Here is a 20,938-nt window from a genome sequence, read left to right as displayed (position 1 = left end):
TTTGGTCAAGTAGCTTTATTAAATTGTTTTCATGTAAAATTGGAGTTTTTATTTCATGAATAAGTTTTAAAAATTCAAATCACTGGAGAACAACAGGCACTTACCTCTTTTTAATCAAATTTTAGAGCTTTGATTTTAAATGTAATTTCTCAAGCATCATTCATATGGAAAGATCCTTATTAAGTTTTAGCAACTGTTTTAATAATCTATAAACCTTAAAAAAGTAAATTAAAAAGATGTATTTATGGAAGTAGTTTTGATTTGAAGATTTAAATTAGTATAGCAATCCTCAAAGCTTTTAGGGATGCCTGTTTAATAAGATTCTACAAAGCAAGACTTATGTGCTGGCAAAATCTACTACATTACTTTTTAAAAATGGTACTGACCAGATGAAAGTATTCTTACTTCTGTAATTCTGATGTAATTTTGACTTAAAAAAAACTATTATGAGGAGTATATTATGCTATGTGTATTGAGAATGTATTGAGGTATTGGGAATGTAAAGAGACATGTCCCCATACAGTGCTGCAATAACTACAGGAACCAGAAATTTTTAAAGGTTCTTCATCCAAAAGTTTTTTTTGAACTATGCATCCTTCCTAGTTTTACAGTTCTGTACCTCTCTTATGGCATCATCCCATCCCATGTACCTTGCTTTCATAGCTCAATCTGTCTTATCAAGTCTGTGTCTAAAAGAAAGAAAGACTTAAGAATATTTGCATTCATTTTCTATTGCTACTAGAAATTTATCAGGTTTAAACAATGCCCAGTTATCATCTTCTGCAGGTCAGAAACCTGATGGGCTCACCAGGTTTCTTTGTTCCAAGTTTTGGAAGCCCTGGGGTAAATCCACTTCCAAACTCATTAAGGTTCACAGCCCTATTCAGTTTTAGGACTGAGGTCTCCATTTTCTTTCTGTCTTTTGGTGTCATTCTCAGCTTTTAGATGCCAGTTGTTATCTAGCCCCCTTCCTCCGTCTTTAAAGCCAGCATTTGCAGATTGATTCCTCTGCATGCTTCATGTCTCTCCTGTTTCTCTTTTCTGCTACACTTCTTTGACTCTAACTAGAGAAACTGCTCCCCTTTTAAGGGGTCAATTGATTAGCTTGGCCCACGTGAATAACACAGGATAATCTTCTTACTTTTAGGTTCATGACCTTAGTTACATTTGCAAAGTCCCTTCACAGCAATACTTAGTTTAGTTTTTGATCGAATAACCAGGGCTTAGGATTCTTGAAAGAGATATCTTTAGAATTCTGCCTACCACAACATATTTCACTTTTTTACTTGTCTCTAGGGTTGAGTACTATTCCATTTCTAAAGCGTAGTTTCCCATTTAATTGGTTCACATATATTGGGTTAGGTAGTGGCTGCTGATTTTCCTCTTTTTACTGATGGTTGTGATACATTTTTACAATTGTTTTTTTCTCATAAAAGAAAGGTAATTTTATACATCTGATACTTATTAGCTCTTTGTTACCGAGGATGAGAGGAATGAAAAAGAATGAATCTATTATACTTACTATGTATAATAGTTTTGATAATTTGCCACTTTCTTTACTCAGGTACCTGCAAAGTACAGGAGTCAATTTGTCCTTTTTCAACTGCAAGTTATTTCTTTTTTATTATATCAATATTTTATTTGCATAAAATGCAATAAAGGTTTAAGTTATTGCTCTGTCTTATTCTTATTTTTTTGAAAGAAATGCTGTATTTATTTTTAAACTTATGGTCAGAATATCAAGTTCCAGTGATTTCCAAATAGTTTTGGAATCACAGTGCAATTTTTCATGCACAGTGCACATAATTCACAGTGCAATTATTATTTTTGGCTCTCTAACTTTATTAAATAGTTTTGAATGATTCGTATTGAGGAGTCTGATGGTATCATGAATCAGAATTATTTGGACTGATAAAACCAGTATACTCAGTTCACTTAAAGTGCAACAGAAATTTTGCTGGAGTTTTTTGGGCAGGATGGCTAACATCTAATTCCAAGTAATATGAATGTCACCTGTGTTACATTAAATGGCAAGGTATTTTTCATGATTTTTTTCTCCAACTCAAAATGTTTTATTGCTTTGAAATATTGTGTAAAATGAATTAATGGAGATATATTTATATCCTGTGGGATTTTAAAATTAAAAGTTATAATTGAATTTGCTAGTCTCTGGATATAAAGTAGTGAAAGATTCAGTATGATTCTTGCCCACATGAAGTTTACAGTGTACATTGGTTAAATAAACAAGTGGTATGGTAATCTGCATTTTAGCTTTTTTAGACAGTTTTTGTATTGGCATATATTTTCCAAATAAAGCACACTTAAGTCAGCAAGTAGTTATTTTAAATGAAAATATTTTATATATTTTGACATTTTTATTGTATAATATATAGTAATTAGAGGAGTATCAGGAAATGCATAGACATGAAAAGAAAATGAGAAACACCTGCTATTCCATCATTAGCACTAATCATTGTTAACTTTTCTATGTATGCCTTTGCTTTCTTTTTATGCACGTAGAAGTGTATATATTACAATTTGGCATTATTGCCAAATCTCTTGAATAATCTTATTTCTCTGTATATTATCTTTGACCTCAACATGTTTGTAACTTCAGTTTCAATGTATGGCTATCAGAAATTACTCAGACTCCTGTTAGAAACTCAATTTCTTTCTACCAGTTTTTAGCTAGTATCAACAGCTACAATGAAAAGTCCTCGTACATGCTTCTGCATCCATATCCTGAATTGTTTCTTAAATTATTATAATTTTAATTACTGATCAAGGCCATGTACATTTTAAAGACTTTTGATACACTTTATTAAATCAGACAATATATTTAATTGGCCTAGATATTTATTGAATTTATGAATAAATAAGTGAATGCAAAATGAATGGAAATATTTCTTACGGCATTGCAAGTACATAAGAATTCTTTATTGCTAAATTTAAATTGCTAACAATTGAATAGTTGTTAGCAATTTAAAGTTAGTTAAAAAGAAAATTTATAAAATATGCCTCTAAAAACAATTCATCAATTTTAAGTGGCTCTTGGAGTAAATTTCACCTGTTATTAGGAATATTTCTGACTTTGGAAATGCTTAGCATTATGGGTTGCTGTTGTGAAGAATAGACAAGGGTGCTGCTTTATGCATGAAATGTACCTTTTCAGGTTGGTTACCTAGAAATGTCTCTTTTGACCCATCATGATAACATTGAATTTATATTTTAAAGTGTTTACTATTCTTAATTCTTTAAAGATGTCCATATCTGAGGTGCAGTCTTGTCTATTCACTTCTACTTTTGAGAATATATGGAAGCCCTTCTTGCCCATGTACTCACTCAGTTACATACTCCTAATTTTTTCTTAATTTTTAAGTCCTGTGTAACACTCATTTTTACTCAATTCAAATAAGTATATTTTAAGTTATTAATTGACATGAGCCTTTTCAGTTTGGCTTTTATGAAATACATTAATAATGGCAACATTCAAGTTTTAGCAGAAGAGAGAGTATTAGTTTTCTTCCCCATAAAATTAATGTAATGATATTTGTTTTTCAGGATCATTGTATGGTTTAGATATCATTTAAATAAACTACCTGATATAATGCTTAGCATTCAGTAGGTGATGAATAAATGGCATTTGTTACAATTATTATACTTATTTTGCTTCCAAAGGACCTGTGGATTGCTTTATCCTTGTTTTACAATTGAGGAAACTGGGGCACAGTGCATTTTAATGATTTGCATAGGGTCATTTGGCTAACAAATATAAACTGACAGCTATGTATTTCTGTCTTAAGCATTCTTTTCACTACCCATACAGCCTTTTTTCCCCATGGGCATAAGAAATAACTTTTTGGCATGAAATCATTTACCCATATCATGAGAAATCTGATTCCCCATATGCATGACACAGAGTAGGCACTCAGCTATCATTAATGAATTGTATTGGACTAATGAGATATATAGATTGATGGTTGGGTTTACTCTTCTCTTGCATTGTGGTCTCAATTTACAATACACCTACAGGCCTGTATTGTGGTCTCAATTTACAATACAGATGTTAAATGTGGTAATCAGGGTACCTACCTCATAGCATTGTAATAATAAGATGATGCCATACATAGAAAACATTTAGAAAAATGCCTGGCATCTTAAGCATAAAACAGACGTTAACTCTTACTAGTATATGATTTTAGAGTGGAAAAACTTTAATATATGATGAGATTATAACTCACCTGGGTATTCTCTATTATATATCATATAATTAGATTTAATAAACTTTTTAACAATGCATACTGCTTTTATTTTTAATTTTTAAAATATATCTTTTAGGACTGAAAGAGGTGTCCCCACTGCCTCTAAATCTCAAACGTTTATACAAAGAGACACTGGAAATTGAACCCATCTTGATAATTATTTCTCCGGGTGCCGATCCTTCTCAGGAACTTCAAGAACTTGCTAATACTGAAAGAAGCGGCGAGTGTTATCACCAGGTAAGTACATATTGTCCCGCTGTTTTTGTCTTTGCTATTGCTGTTCCAGCACTTGATGATATTGGTCAAATGAACATTTTTGGTTGTGATAAGCCAAATAATGCCCCGAAAAATGTCTATGTCCTAATCCTCAGAACTGTGGATATGTTATTTTCCATAGCAAAAGGAACTTTGCTGATATAATTAAGGATCTTCAGATGGGACGAGTAGCCTGAATTAGCCAGGTGGACCCAATATAAAATCACAAAGGTTTTTTTTAATAAGAGGGAGACAGGTGAGTCAAGAGCGAAGATAGGAGATACGATGATCCAAGTAGAGGTCAGAGAAGAGAGAATATGCTGTGCTACTGGCTTTGAAGATGGAGGAACGGGCCATAAGCAAAGAAATGTAGGTGGCTTCCAGAAACTGGAAAAAACAAGGGAAGAATTATCTTTTAGAGCCTTTAGAAAGAACATAGCCTTATAGTAGTACCTTTATTTTCAAACCCAGAACCTTGATTTTAGGCCGGTGAGAAACTTCTGGCCTCCAGACATTTAATGATAATTTAAGGCACTAAATCTGTTGTAATTTCTTAAAGCAGCTATAGGAAATTCATACATTTGCTTTCATTTTGAGAATTACTTTTAAAATTTTACTTGGATGCTTTTACGATAAATCACAGTAATGTTCATTTACACTTTATTTACCTGAACTGAAAGAAATACATAAAACTTTGAGTAAAATGTATTCATTGTAATGCAATTTTTTTTCCCTGAGGTAGGAACTTTTGTTTGTTCCGGGTGTCTCCTTTTTTTCAGTTTGCATGTAAATTTGAAAATGAAATGTATTAGTTCACCCTCAATGTTTAACAAGTGAATACATCTTTTTCACCGGGAAAATAATTAATAATGATTTTTTAAACAACTGAATACTTCATAGCAACCCAAAATTGAACAGTAAAAATTTTACAAAGAAAAATATAAATGAAATATAGCAAAATAGTAGCGCTGTTAGGCTCAGGTGTGCAGGTTTTGCACTAATAGAGAGTTCTGGTCAATCATAGTAGATTAGGTCTATATTAGGTCAATATTCAGGTATCAGTGAGGTGTCTTAGGAAGGGGAGGTCTACAGATTGTACCTGTTACTAGTGATTCTGGCAGGAAACTTAAACTATTCATATAAGCTTTTAATTATTTAAAGAAGATTAATTTCTGGTATTAGTTTGATTCTTCTTCCAAATTTATTATTAAAGCCAGTTAGGAAGGTTTGGGGATTACTATTATTGAATCTCATACCGTTATATTATAACATGTTAGCAGATCTGTTTTTTAAATTTTGTTTGTTTTTTTGCTTTTGCAGGTTGCCATGGGTCAAGGTCAAGCTGATTTAGCAATTCAAATGCTAAAAGAATGTGCCCGCAATGGAGACTGGCTCTGTTTGAAGAACTTACATCTTGTGGTATCTTGGCTGCCAGTTCTGGAAAAGGTAGATTCAGATAAATGTGGTACAGATAATATCTATTGTACTCAACTTAGTAATCTCCAAGGGACATCAGTATTAAAATGTCATGCATTATTTATGATGATTTAAAAAGTAGTATTTGAGAAATTTTAGATTTAAATATTTCCTAAATATGTACAATTATGCAAAATAAGATATTAATAGGAAGTCTATAAAAATCTTTTTTTAAGGGCATATAAGAGAAGCCAAGACATTTTTAATGAAGACTGACAGGGAAGCTTGGAAGAAATATGTATACCATTAGTTTCTTTTTATGCTCCTGTTCTCTTGGTCTGTATTGGGAGAAGAGACATAATAGGGTGTCAGAGGGAACTGCCTCACTTCCTATGGCTAATGAAGCTAGAGAGTAAACTGAAGCAAATGTTTCATTTATCTCAAATGGACTCAGGAGAAAAATAGTCTTAAGACCAGACAAGTCACTGGATAGGCTTTACATGCAAACCTAGATTTTATTCTGGTGCTTATTTAAGAAAGATGAGTAGGGTCTTGGGTAGTTAGAGATGATTCTGAAGAGATATTCCTTGAAAGCCAAATGGGATTTTGCCAAGTATAGGCAAAGAAAGGATATCATGATTTTAATTCCATCAGCAAAAGCAGAGATAGTGCTGGGGATGTCCATCCCTAGTACAAGGAATGAAGAGATGTCCTTGATAGTGCTAGAGGGGCAGGCCAGGCAGGGAAGTGTGGGGAAATTGAGTTAGATGACTAGGAAAGAGCTAGGTTATGGAATACACTGAGAACCATGCAGAAGATTTTGGAATTTTTGTCCTGGGACTTAGAGAGCCAAAGGAGGTCCTTAACAGAGAAGTTTATTTATTCTGGCAGTAGTATATAGTATAGAAGCAAACAGAATAGAGTAAATTGAGGGAGGTCCTGCCCTAGTTGTGAGGTATTAAAAATTTCTGCAGTCCTAATTAATTGGCAACTACACACTTCCACAAATAGAGTCAATAAATTTTTGATGAATAAGTTAATGAGTAAGTAAATGAACTGATGGACCATGGTGATTCATGATTCATTACCTGTAATCAAGAGGAGATACAGATTTTAGACTATGAATATTCATGTAATTATATTATGGCTTTCTGTAAAAATTACTAGGTGTAAAAATATAATTTTTTTTTTTTTTTGAGACAGAGTCTCACTCTGTCCAGCCCAGTCGCCCAGGCTGGAGTGCAGTGGTGCGATCTCGGCTCACTGCAAGCTCCACCTCCTGGGTTCACACCATTCTCCTGCCTCAGCCTCCTGAGTAGCTAGGACTACAGGTGCCCGCCACCACGCCTGGCCAATTTTTTTGTAGTTTTTGTAGAGATGGGGTTTCACCGTGTTAGCCAGGATGGTCTTGATCTCCTGACCTTGTGATCCGCCCACTTCGGCCTCCCAAAGTGCTGGGATTACAGGCGTGAGCCACCGTGCCCAGCCAAAAATATAAAATTTATGTCTGATAAATCATATATGTTTTGTTTTGTTTTGTTTTTGAGACAGAATCTTGCTCTATTGCCCGGACTGGAGTTCAGTGACACAGTTTTGGCTCACTGCAACCTCCACCTCCCGAATTCAAACGATTTTCGTACCTCAGCCTCTGAAGTAGCTGCAATTACAGGCATATATCACTATGCCTGGCTGATTTTTGTATTTTTAGTAGAGACAGGGTTTTGCCATGTTGGCCAGGCTGATCTCGAACTCCTGGCCTCAAGTGATCTCCTGCCTCAGCCTCCCAAAGTACTGGGATTGCAGGTGTGAGCCACCGCCCCTGACCTGATAAATCATACATGTTTTAAGATATATGAAGAAGACTGGTGAATACTTGTACTGCTTTCTGTGTCAAACAGTTGATTGATAGCTACTAATCTATGTAAAATATAGTTATTATCTTGAAAGCACATCTTAATTAGAACTCTTAGAAACAGTACATAATATTATATAATTTTTAAAATAACTGATTATTATTTGCTTTTCTATTAGTTTGAATGAATTGATTGGATATAAATTTATAAATTTATTGTAAATCCAACTATATCCAGCTATAAATCCAACTATATCACAATGTATTGTTTTACCTTTTAAATTTTTTTAGATGTACTAACCCAAAGCAAAGGTTTATATACATTTTCCTTTTTAAAGTTATGAGGTGTAAATACATTTTGTCCTTTATAATTTTAAGCAAGCACAATGTTTTTGTGGCCATTCTTTTGTCATTTTTTTTCATCATCTTAACTCTACATTTCATGTGATATTAAATGAATGTTAGTGTTTGACATCAATTATATTAAAATAATTTTTAGACTTCATTCTCTTTTAGAGCTATCAAAATTTCTTCTGTCATTTATTCATTTATTAAATTTACAGATACTTGCTGAGTACAAGAAAAAGCCAGAAATTGTGCCAGGTTCTGGTTACCTACAGAATTTGTACCTGCTCTCTGGGAACTTAATTTAGAAGAGACAGATCACATTAAGAACTATATTGTGGGATGAGGAATACTAAGGGAAAAATTTACAAAATGACATGGGTGATTAAACCTGCTTTGGATTGTGGTAGTGAAGAGTTGGAGAAGATATTCCCCTAAGACACGATATTTAAATTATATTTTGACAGATAAGTAATAATTTGTCAGATTACAAAGAGAATAATAGGCAGAGAAAATATGATGAGTATAGATAGTCATAAGAGTCTGGATAAATGACTAAAGCCCACCGTATGAGAAAGCATGGGCAGATTAATTTGTATGGTGAAGTTTTGAATTTATATTACAGGTGATAAGGTGCTACTAAAAATTGTAAATAAGGGAATTAATATCATTATATAACTCTGTAGAAGCAAGAATTAAAGCAGTGAGAATCTAAAAACTTTAAGAAGGCTGGTAGTGCCGGGGGCTGTGGCTCACGCCTGTGATCCCAGCACTCTGGGAGGCCGAGGTGGGCGGATCACGAGGTCAGGAGATCGAGACCATCTTGGCTCACACGGTGAAACCCCGACTCTACTAAAAAATACCAAAAAAAATTAGCCGGGCTTGGTGGCAGGCGCCTGTAGTCCCAGCTACTCGGGAGGCTGAGGCAGGAGAATGGTGTGAACTCGAGAGGTGGAGCTTGCAGTGAGCCAGAGATCGTGCGACTGCACTCCAGCCTGGGTGACAGAGCGAGACTCCGTCTTTGTGGGGGGAGGGAAAAAAGAAGGCTGGTACTTTAGGCATAGCAATTATAGCTAACACTTATTTTGAACTTACTATGTATCAGGTACTGTTTTGGTACTTACACAATTCTATGTGATAGGTACTATTATTATCCTTGTTTAGAGATGGAATAAGTCAAAGAGCCCAAGGTCACCTAGCAGGTTAGTGACAAGGTTCAAATTTCAACCCAGTCAACATGACTTTAGATGCAGTTTCTTATTCATTACACTGAGCTAGTAATAGAGAAAAGATAAAAATTTAAAGGAAATGTAACCAGAGCATAAGAAATATATCAGAAGGTTACAGAAGTTTTAATTACAAATAGTTATTAATAGTATAATGATAAAAGAGAAATATTTGTGTGTATTTAAGTAAATTTTTATCATTGATTTTGTAAACAAGGAATTGAATACTCTTCAACCTAAAGATACCTTTCGTCTTTGGCTCACTGCAGAAGTTCATCCCAACTTTACTCCTATTTTACTACAGTCAAGTTTGAAAATAACATATGAGGTAAGAAGATTTAAAATTTGGATCTCTAGTCATATGAAAGCAGTAATCTATACATGACTTCTAAAACTTTGTAAACGACTATTACATAGAACACACAATTTCTTTTTACATTTAGATGAGGTATAATATACATAAATAGCATAAGATGATATAAAATACATTTAAATCTTTTCAAATTTTATTTCATACTTATGTTTTTGTTTTTATTGTGGTAAGAAACACATAACATGACATTTACTATTGTAACCATTTTCAAGTGTTTAGTGCAATATGCACCTTGTTGTGCAATAGATCTCTAGAACTTTTTTTATCTTGCAAAACTGAAACTCTGTGACCACTGAAGAGCAACTCTTCATTTTGCCCTATCCTCTGGCAACCACCATTTTACTTTCTGAGAGTTTGACCACTTTAGCTACTTCATTTAGTAAAATCATGGATTATCTTTTTGTTATTTCACTTAACATAATGTCCTCAAGGTTCATCCATGTTTTAGCATATGACAGGATTTCCTTTCTTAAGATAAAATAATATTTCATTGTATGTATATACCGTATTTTCTTTATCCATTAATCCATCAGTGGACATTTAGGTCTTTTACTTCTTGGCTGTTGTGAATAATACAGTGAACACAGGTGAGCACGTATCTCTTCACGATTCTACTTTCAATTGTTTTGGATATGTAGCCAGAAGTGGGATTGCTGGATCATATGGTGATTCTATTTTTAAGTTTTTGATGGAACTTCATACTGTTTTTCATAGTGGCTACATCATTTTACATTCCCACTAGCACTGAACAGTTTCTCCACATCTTCACCAACAGTTTTCTCTGAGTGTGTGTGTTTAATAGTGGCCATCTGAGTGGGTCTAAGGCGATATCTGATTGTGGTTTTGATTTGCATTTCCCTGGTGATGAGTAATGTTGAGCATCTTTCATTTGTTTGGACGTTTATATGTCTTCGGAGAAATGTCTTTTCAAATTCTTTGTCCATTTAAAAAATTTTTTTTTGCTGTTGAGTAGTATTAATAGTTAGTTATATATTCTGGATACTAATTGCTTAGTATCTTATCAGATGTATGCAAATATTCTCTCCCATTCTGTAGATTGCTTTTCACTCTGTTGATTGTTCCCAACCTCCCTGCCTTCCTTCTGTCCTTATGTCCATCCATTCTTGTATCTCTCTAACATGTAATGCTAGGTAGATCCAACCCAAACCTTATATAGCTAAAATTGTGTTTGTAATGATATTTTATGACTTGTCAAAGTCATAAATAAAATAGCAAACTATTAAAATTTTCATTTTATTAGTGTTTGTAACTACATGCTATTTTATTTTATTTTATTTTTGAGATAGGGTCTCGCTTTGTCACCCAGGCTGGAGTACAGTGATGCTATCACAGCTCACTGCAACCTCAACCTCCTGGGCTCAAGCAATCCTCCCATCTCAGCTTCCCGAGTAGCTGGAACTACGGGTGCTTCACCATGCCTGGCTAATTTTTAAATTTCTTTCTTTTTTTTTTTTTTTTTGAGAGACAAGGCCTCACTATGTTGCCCAGGCTGGTCCTGAACTCCTAGGCTCAAGCAATTCTCTTGTCTTGGCTTCCCAAAATGCTGGGATTACAGGCATGAGCCACCGTGCCTGGTTCTACCTGTTGTTTTAGATCGGTACTGCTCTTTTTCATCTGAAGGTGTTAGTTTCATTTAAGGAAGAAAAAGGATAAGCATTAATCCAGGAATGCAAAGATGATTTAATACAGGAAATATTTTAATTGAATGATTATAAGGTCTAGTAAGAAAGAACTTTCCCAGAATCTTCTCCAGCTACAATCCCGCTATACACTTCTACTCATCTATATCCTAGAACTGGATTGAATGAGCCGTGAGGGCGGGGGTATTTGTTTTGCTTGCATTTTTGAACTTAGCATATAATTCAAGGCCAAGTAAGAGGAATTCAGTACATATTTCAATAAGGGGGTATTATTATACCAGGTAAACTGTTCCTTGAATGTTTTAACGTGTGACCTTTTCTGGGATCTTTAAGAGATAATTTGATTACATTTTTATGGAAATTTTCAGTTTGATTTCAATTATCAGTGAACTTTTTTTTTTTATTTCTTGAATCACTATAGGAAATTTTAACTATCTTAGCTTAGACTATTTGTGTAGTTCATTGAGATGTTCAAAATGATTATATGTATGTGCATATATATAATATAGACATATATTATCATTTTTTAAAATTGTTAAATTCACTTCATTATTTTTTTCTTTTTTCGATTAGTTGTCAGAGTTGTTTAAAAAATTTGTTTTCCAAAGAAGCGATCCTTTACTTATGAATTTGCTTTTCCTGATTCTTTTCATTTCACTGAATTTTCTTTTTTCTGTTTTTCTTTCTAATGCTGTCTTTAGATTTTTTTCTACTTTTATTTTTCCTGATTTCTTGAGTTGAATGCTTGTTTTGTATTTACTTGCATTCATACTGAAATTGTTCTAAGTCTGAATTTGCAGCTTAATATGTCTTTGGCTTTATTTCACAATTTTGGCATATTAGTGTTTTTGTTTCATTTTTCAGTCTGTATTTATATGTGATTTTCTCTTTAAGTGTATAGGATTTATTAATTTGCATGCTCTTTCGTGTAGTGCCTTTTTAAAATCTCTAAGTAGTTTGGTTTCCTATTAATGTCATGTTTTATTGAATAGTGTGCAGAAATTTGGCCTTATCTATGATAGTTTTTATAAATGTTTCATAAACATAAAAAGCTTTCATTTAAAAAGTGTAAATTTGCTAGGTACTTAATACTTCAGTAGTATATTTTCTTTTTTTTTTTTTTTTTTTTTTTTTGAGATGGAGTCTTGCTCTGTGGCCCAGGCTGGAGAATAGTGGTGTAATCTTGGCTCATTGCAACCTCTGCCTCCTGGGTTCAGACAATTATCCTGCCTCAGCCTCCCAAAAAGCTGGGACTACAAGTGTGTGCCACCACACCTGGCTAAAATTTTTTATTTTTACAAAATAAATATATTTTATTTTTATTTTGTATTTTTAGTAGAGGCGGGTTTCACCATATTGGCCAGGCCGGTCTTGAACTCCTGACCTCAAGTGATCCACCCGCCTCAGCCTCCCAAAGTGCTGGGATTACACCATGCCCAGCCGCCTTTTAAACAAGAAAGTCATTTTACTTATGAAATAACAATGAAAAGGATTTCAAAGGGGATGACTAATTTTTGGCATTCTGAAAGTATTGACCTGAATTTATTATTTTTATGTTAGAAACCATTTTGGAAGAACTATTTTACTTTTAGAACAAGCTAGTTAGAATAACTTGGGCAGAAAAACCCACATTATATATATTTTTAATATTAGAATTCTTTCTTGAGGGTGTTATTTTGCTATTTTTCCACGAACTTGAAACGTTATCATTTTGATAATTTGAAAAATAATGACAGATATGATGCATATGGATGAACATTTTTAAAAATTTTATACTACTCTGATATACAATTTCAGTTCCTGGATTTTTATTTGGGTTATGAACCTAGCAATGTTACATAATACTTTAAATTTGGACTAATGCACCAGGAAGATTAGTTGACATTCTATGTAAATGGTATTCGAATTCCTCATGGAAATTCAAATAGCAACTAGTGTGGGAAAACTGGCATATTAAACTCAAACACCTGTCCCATAACAATCAATATCACATTAGTATTGTAAGTGGTGATTTAGTGTCAATGAAAAAAAAAATCTCTCAATCATCATATAAAACTTATTTGGTTATTTTGAATATTATCGTATATAGTTTTTAGTTTGAAAAATTATTCTGAATTTATATTTGGATGAACTGTTAGATATAAGCAATTTAAAACTAGTTTTACGTACATTTTGAAGTAACATAATAGTTTAACTCAAACCTGGTAATCAGTGAACATTTTTCTTTAAATTATGTTCTTAAATATGTTAAAATCTAATATATTTTACTTGTAGGATTTTAGCAATAGGATGTCCGTTGATTTTTTTCTTTAGTCACCTCCAGGTTTAAAGAAGAATTTAATGCGTACTTACGAGTCTTGGACTCCTGAGCAAATTAGCAAAAAAGATAATATACATCGAGCTCATGCTCTCTTCAGTCTTGCATGGTTTCATGCTGCATGTCAAGAAAGAAGAAATTATATTCCTCAGGTAAGTAAGATCATGTCTTGGATACATTCTAAGCTTTATATTTTTGTATGTTAAAATATTTTTGTGGCCAGCCCTCATGCCTGTAATCCCAGCACTTGGGGAGGCAGGCAGATCACCTGAGGTCGGGCGTTCGAGACCAGCCTGACCAACATGGAGAAACCCCATCTCTCCTAAAAATACAAAATTAGCTGGGCATAGTGGTACATTCCTATAAGCCCAGCTACTCTGGAGGCTCAGGCAGGAGAATTGTTTGAACGCAGGAGGTGGAGGTTGTGGTGAACCAAGATTGTGCCATTGCACTCCAGCCTGGGTGACAAGAGTGAAACTCCACCTCCAAAAATATATATGTGTGTGTGTGTGTGTGCGTGCGCGCATATTTATGTGTGTATATATGTGTGTGTGTAAATTGCATCACTCTTCCATCTTTAAATTTTTCCCATCCTCTTTTTTCAACTTTGTCCACTTCTGTTGAGGAAAATCTCTCCTCAAACTGCCCTCCTCACTCTGCTCCCCTTTTAACCTCTCTATTTCAGTGCCATGTCAAACAAGAGCATAGATTTTGGAGCTAGACAGACTTGCATTTGAATCCTGACTCGAGAGTTTCTTGCAGCGGTACCTCGGGTAAACTGTTTTAACTCCCAATAAGCATCAGTTTCCTCAACCGTAGAATGAGAATAACCATCATATTTACCTTTATTGTGGGCATTAAATGAAATAGTGTATGTGTGTGTATATATAGGTGTATACATAGGTGTATATATGTGTGTATATATGTGTCTGTATATACGTGTGTATATATGTGTATGTGTGTGTGTATATGTGTGTGTATGTGTGTATATATGTGTACATATGTGTGTGTATATATAGGTGTATACATAGGTGTATATATGTGTATATATGTGTATATACGTGTGTATATATGTGTATGTGTGTGTATATGTGTGTGTATATATGTGTGTGTGTGTGTGTATATATATGTGTACGTGTGTGTGTGTATATATGTGTACATATGTGTGTGTGTATATATGTGTGTATGTGTGTGTGTGTGTGTGTGTATAGTGGCACACGCCTGTAGTTCCAGCTACTTGGGAGGCTGAGACAGGAGAATCACTTGAACCCAGGAGGCAGAGGTTGCAGTGAGCCGAGATCGCACCATTGCACTCCAGCCTGGGCGACAGATCAAGACTCTGTCTCAAAAAAAAAAAAAAAATTTGTAATGTAGTATTAATAGCTAGGTTTACATATTTACATAATAATTTGGTTCATGACTTAAATTTATATCCTTAGTCTGATCTTTTCTGCTAATCTTCTAGACTGTATATAGTTAACTACTTCACATCTCATTGTATTAAAGTATTAAGAACAATTTGTGACCCATCATAAGCCCTCAGTGAGTGTTAGGTATCATTTTTATAGTTTATATTGCATAGATATCTCAAACTTCAAAACCTGAATTCCCCATACCCGTCAGTTCTTCCCAGTAAAAGCCATTGGTATCTGTCTACTTCCTCAGTCTACAAACTCAGGAGCTGTTCTTGATATGTTGTGTTTCATAGCTTTCCTATCCAATCCATCATCAAGTCTTATTAATTCTACTTCCAAAATATAATTTAAATATGAGGACTTCACCATTTTTTAAGCCTCATCACCTCTCACCTGTACTACTTCCTGAATTAGTTTTCCAACTATTCTTCCTACTTTTTGCATTTAGCAACCAGAATTATCTTTCTAATATATGAATTTGGTTATTACTTTGCTTAAAATTTATCAAGTGGCTTTTTATCATACTTAGGGGAAAGATATGCAAATACCTTACCACAGCCCAGAAGAAAAGACCCATCTATCTCTTCAGCCTCCTCTCAGACACTTTATTTTTTATTTTTATTTATTTTTTATTTTTTTGAGACGAAGTCTCTCTCTGTCACCCAGGCTGGAGTGCAGTGGCCAGATCTCAGCTCACTGCAAGCTCCGCCTCCCAGGTTCATGCCATTCTCCTGCCTCAGCCTCCCTAGTAGCTGGGACTACAGGCGGCCGCCACCTTGCCCGGCTAGTTTTTTGTATTTTTTAGTAGAGACAGGGTTTCACCGTGTTAGCCAGGATGGTCTCGATCTCCTGACCTCGTGATCTGCCCGCCTCAGCCTCCCAAAGTGCTGGGATTACAGGCTTGAGCCACCGCGCCCGGCCTCAGACACTTTATGTCATTTGCATTCTACACTTCAGTCATGCTGGGCTTCTTTAAGGTCTTGAATCTATCTAGCTCTTTCTCACCAAAGGCTCTCTGTTACTGTCATCACAATCAATCAACTGCATTTTTTCCATTGCCATGGCAGTCGTATCTGGTACTAATGGTCAATTCTTGTTGCCAAATGTTTCTCTCAGCTGTAAATTACGTCACTCTTCCATCTTTAAATTTTTCCCATCTTTTTTTCAACTTTGTCCACTTCTGTTGAGGAAAATCTCTCCTCAAACCGCCCTCCTCACCCTGCTCCCCTTTTAACCTCTCTATTTCAGTGCCATGTCAAACAAGAGCATAGGTTCTGGAGCTAGACAGACTTGCATTTGAGTCTTGACTCGAGAGTTTCTTGCAGCGATACCTTGGGTAAACTGTTGTAACTCCCAATAAGCATCAGTTTCCTCAACTGTAGAATGAGAATAACCATCATATTTACCTTTATTGTGGGCATCAAATGAAATAGTGTATGTTTAGTGCTTAACACAGTGACTGGCTTGTAGCCTGTCAATAAACATTTGTCAAACAGATGAAATGGTAAATAATAATAGCATTGTGTTGTTTCTTATAGTATGTATACCACACTTATGGGGAGGACTCATTGATCAGAGTTAACTTGCTCAAATAATCACACCTAAAAAGTTTAGAGTTCCAAAATGGGTAGGCACATCTCCCTGTAAATCTTTTTTTTCCTAACTTCTCTGACCTCTGTCCTTAGCCTAATATATCAATTAATCCTGACTGATAGATGAACAATACTGATAGTGATTTACCTTTATTGAGAAAAGTTACATTAAAAATTTAGATTGTATTGTTTTTATATAGGCACATAGTATAAATAAAAACGATATAAAATGGTTTGTAATGAAGAGTTACGTTCCTCCCTACTTACTTCCCTGCCATCCACTTTCTATTCTCAGAGGGTCCACTATTAACCATCTCTTGTTTGTGCTTCAGAGAGTTTGTATGAATTTACAAACATTTTATTAATTTATATATGCATTTATGTTCTTTATAACTCAAACAGTAGGTGGTGTATTACAAACACAGCTCTGTACCTTGCTTTTTAAAACAATATATTTGACATTGTTAAGTGACAGTGTCTATTTAATGCCTAATTTAAAAATATTTTTTGTATTACATAATATTGCTATACTTTTTTAGCAGTTTTGTATTGTTGGATGGGCATATACATTCTTTTCAACTCTTGCGATTATAAAAAAAGTTGCAATGGATATCCCTATGCATGCTTCATTTAACATCTATTCATAGCTGTCAGTTTTTAAATGTGGAATATTTGGGTCAAAGAATATATATATTTTTAGAAATCTATAAATATTACCAAACTTTTATCCATAGAGGATACAGCAATTCACTTTCCCACACAAAAAAGTTTGAGAATGTCACTTTTTTTCATACCATACTTTTGTTCTCATAAAAATCATAACACTGGAGGTAAATGTAGACAAAATATATATACCTATGACATGGTCTCTAACAATAGAATTGTTAGAGACAATTTTTATTGTTAAAGACCATGTCATAGGTATATATATTAAGCAATATTGATAGCAACAGTTTTCTAATTTGGGGGTTTTAAAAATATTGATCTTCAAGGTATTAAACATTTTTAAAAAATAAACTTTCACATATAAGGTCTAACAGAATGATATAAGAAATTTTATTAAGACTTTCGAATTGTTAGAAAGTTTAGATAAATATTAGAGGAATTTTGTTAATGGTTGATGGATACATATCCTTTACAGATCTTTAATTCTTAAATCTGCTAACTGAGCAAAATTTAAATCTTTTGTTTTCATAATATCCATAACATTCTTTTTAAAAAAAAAAAAAAAAAAAGTATCCAAATGCTATTAACTCCAAATTTACACATACAGCTCAGATAAACTTTCTAGGCTCTATGTTTGCCTATCTAACAGTTGACATATCCAGTTGGATGTCTCAAACATGTCTGAAAATTCACATATTCTGGATCAAGCACTAGAATTTAAGCTTCCCAAGTGCACAGATATTTGTCTCTTGTTCATTGCTATATTTTAATTGAACAAAACACGGCCTGGTGTATAGCAGTCCAAAACTTTGTGTTTTTGTTTGATGTGTTTGTTTAAATGCTTTGTTAAACTTTCGTTTGGTGATCTCATGATATTCCTTCCCAAATCTTGTATTCTTTCAGTGTTTCACTTATTAAGAATTACATCATCCATCATCAATTTGAATGAGCAATAAGCTGAGAAGTCATTCTTAACAGCCCTCTTTTTGGTGTTTTCATACTCCATTGCAATCCAATACAAAAATTCTGTTAGTTTTATTTTCCTAACGAGTTCTTAAATCTGTCTACTTTTATCTTTGTATGCCACCGCTCTCCCTATTAGGGTGACTTTCCCTCTCCTCTAGATTAGGTCAGATCTCTTTCATATGTGTGAAACATCCTAAATGTTTCTCTCCATCAGTTATTATCATTTTACAGTTGTCTATGTATTTGAGTGATTGTCTCCACCCCACCCTTTCCCATGTTTTACTGAAAGCTACATGAGGGCAGGGATAACTTTTTGTTCATTATTATATTCCCAGAGCCTGACATATAATACATATTTTTACAATATTTTTTGAGTGTTGAATGAATGAATGAAATTTGTGTCAGTATTCCTAAATAATATCCAAGTCTAAATATATTTTAGCTTGAACTTATTTTATTACATAGAACTAGTCAATAGAAGCCATGTATAAATTATTTTATGTTTCAATTTATTGTCTATACAATATAGAGCTCTCTGAATATTCATTTTATACAAACATTTTAGCTATTATAGATATATAATTTTAGTTCTAATATGAATGCTTTGTGGGTTCAATATGAATGAATATACTGCTATGTGCTTTTGGGCTTTTTTTGGTGCAATATTTTTTTGTATGTTTGTGGAGAAAATCCACAATTCTGAAGGATAAAATTATAGGAAATATCCCAATTATATATAGTAATCAGAATAAAACATTTAGTATACCAATTTGTTCTCTATGACTATGTTGCTACATAAATCACTAAAATTAGTATTGTATTATAAAGTACTTTTCGTGCTATGGCCAGTAAATTTTTTTTTAAATTTACTGTTATTTTAGATTTATTATGTGTTGGATTTTTAAAAAAATTCTCAGGAGTTATATATTTTTTAAGTCTATATTGATCATTTTGTTTAAGGACAGTGATACATACGTATATCTCTCTGAGTACTGTTTAGTTGCTTACTTAAAAAAGTTGTTTTTTGACAGGGTTGGACCAAGTTTTATGAATTTTCTTTATCAGATCTTCGGGCTGGGTACAACATTATTGACAGACTTTTTGATGGTAAGTTCTAACAAAAATTTTAATCTCATATTAATAAAACATTTTATCTGAGGTCTTATTAACTATTTGTTTTCTTCCGAAGTGGCTTAACTTCCTATCACAAAATTTGCTTTTGCTTTTTATTTTATTTTTTATTTGACTGCTATACCTGTGTTATCTCAGAGTTCTTATATGAATCTGTTCTTACATGGGTTTTTCTTTCTGGAAGCAGAAAGCTAGAAAGACCTTGTTTTCACTTTGTGGCCTTCAAAAGTTTTAAGCATTAACTGAATTTTTCAGATGTCTTTCAAGGGAACTGTTAAAATTCAGGAGTATAGCAGATTAAGATTAGTAACAAGGATTTGTGGAGTCATAATTGAATTACTAAGTAGGATTCAGGAAACAAGGTACAAATAATACATTGAAACAGAGCAATAAATAAAGCCATGTAATCTGATCCCCTAAGTCCATCTAGCTATCAGCCTCCTTGAAAACAGGAACAGTTTAATCTCTAAAGTTTATTGTGCAGGGCCAAGGGAGGAGGACACTAGAGTTTAGACCAATGATGGATTAGAGAATAGAATATGATGATAGTAATCTCAAACTTAAAAATATCACAAACAGATCTTTCAATTCCTGTCTCCTCCCCACCCCCAACCCTGCAACCCTGCCAAAGACTTTTTCCTGATTCTGCCCCCGTTTCAGTAGATGGCCCTGTTCAAGGCTAAAGCCTGTGAGTCACCCTGGATTCTTTTTTTTTTTTTTCTCATCCTCAGACATCCAGTGCTTTGGCAATTTCTGTCCTTTGCAAATCACATCATGATTCTATTCACTTATTTTCCAAAGTGTTGGCAGTCCAAGCAATAATTTCTTACCTGGTCTTCCACTTTAGCACCCTTGCAAACATTCTTCATACCATAAAAAACTTTAGTTTTTAGAAATGCAAACCAAAGCGTATAATTTTCCTGTTTAAAACTTATATCCATATTTGGCATCTTTATGTTCCTCAGACAAGCCAGACTTGTTCTTACTTGAAGGTTTTAATAGGTGTTCTTCCTTCTGTCTGAAATGCTTTCCTCCCAAATTTTCCTATGGCCACCTTCTTCCTATTGTTCACTTCTCAGCTTAGAGGTATCCTCTTGAGAAGAGAATTGCTTCTGGAGATTGATTTCTTACTGCTGAATCTGAAGTAATCTAATCATTCTGTATCCCTTTGTCTTGTCATATTGTCTTAATACATTAGTACTACCTGAATATCTTCTTGTTTATTCATTTTTTTCTTATTTTGTTTCTCTCTTCCCACTAGAGCATAATCTGTTTTAAAGTAAGATCTTTGTCTTGTTTACTGTGTATATCCTTGAGGTTTATAACAGTGCCTAGCCCATCATAGGTACTCAATTATTATTTGAGTTAATAGCATCAGAAATTTTTTCTATAACTTGTCCTTGGCAAAAGGATAAGGATGGACAGCTAGGATGTGACCAAGTCCCATTTTAATTTATATAT

The 20,938-nt window shown here is 33.8% G+C and overlaps 1 protein-coding gene across 5 annotated transcripts in view; it reads left to right on the top strand.

Annotated features, from left to right (window-relative positions):
* DYNC2H1 (dynein cytoplasmic 2 heavy chain 1) overlaps window positions 1-20,938 on the top strand; it is a 354,596-nt gene that overhangs the window by 181,890 nt on the left and 151,768 nt on the right. For all 5 annotated transcript variants that reach the window (XM_031653015.1, XM_031653014.1, XM_031653012.1 and 2 more), the window contains 5 exons: window positions 4,339-4,499; window positions 5,838-5,963; window positions 9,574-9,684; window positions 13,704-13,859; window positions 19,378-19,453. In XM_031653015.1, coding sequence (XP_031508875.1) covers window positions 4,339-4,499; window positions 5,838-5,963; window positions 9,574-9,684; window positions 13,704-13,859; window positions 19,378-19,453 — 630 coding nt within the window. The remainder of the gene's footprint in view (window positions 1-4,338; window positions 4,500-5,837; window positions 5,964-9,573; window positions 9,685-13,703; window positions 13,860-19,377; window positions 19,454-20,938) is intronic.

This window comes from Papio anubis, chromosome 12 (assembly GCF_008728515.1).
Source record: "Papio anubis isolate 15944 chromosome 12, Panubis1.0, whole genome shotgun sequence".
In the NCBI taxonomy this organism is placed as follows: domain Eukaryota; kingdom Metazoa; phylum Chordata; class Mammalia; order Primates; family Cercopithecidae; genus Papio; species Papio anubis.
Note: the sequence above shows the minus strand (reverse complement) of the source record. Positions and strands in the feature narration are given on the sequence as shown.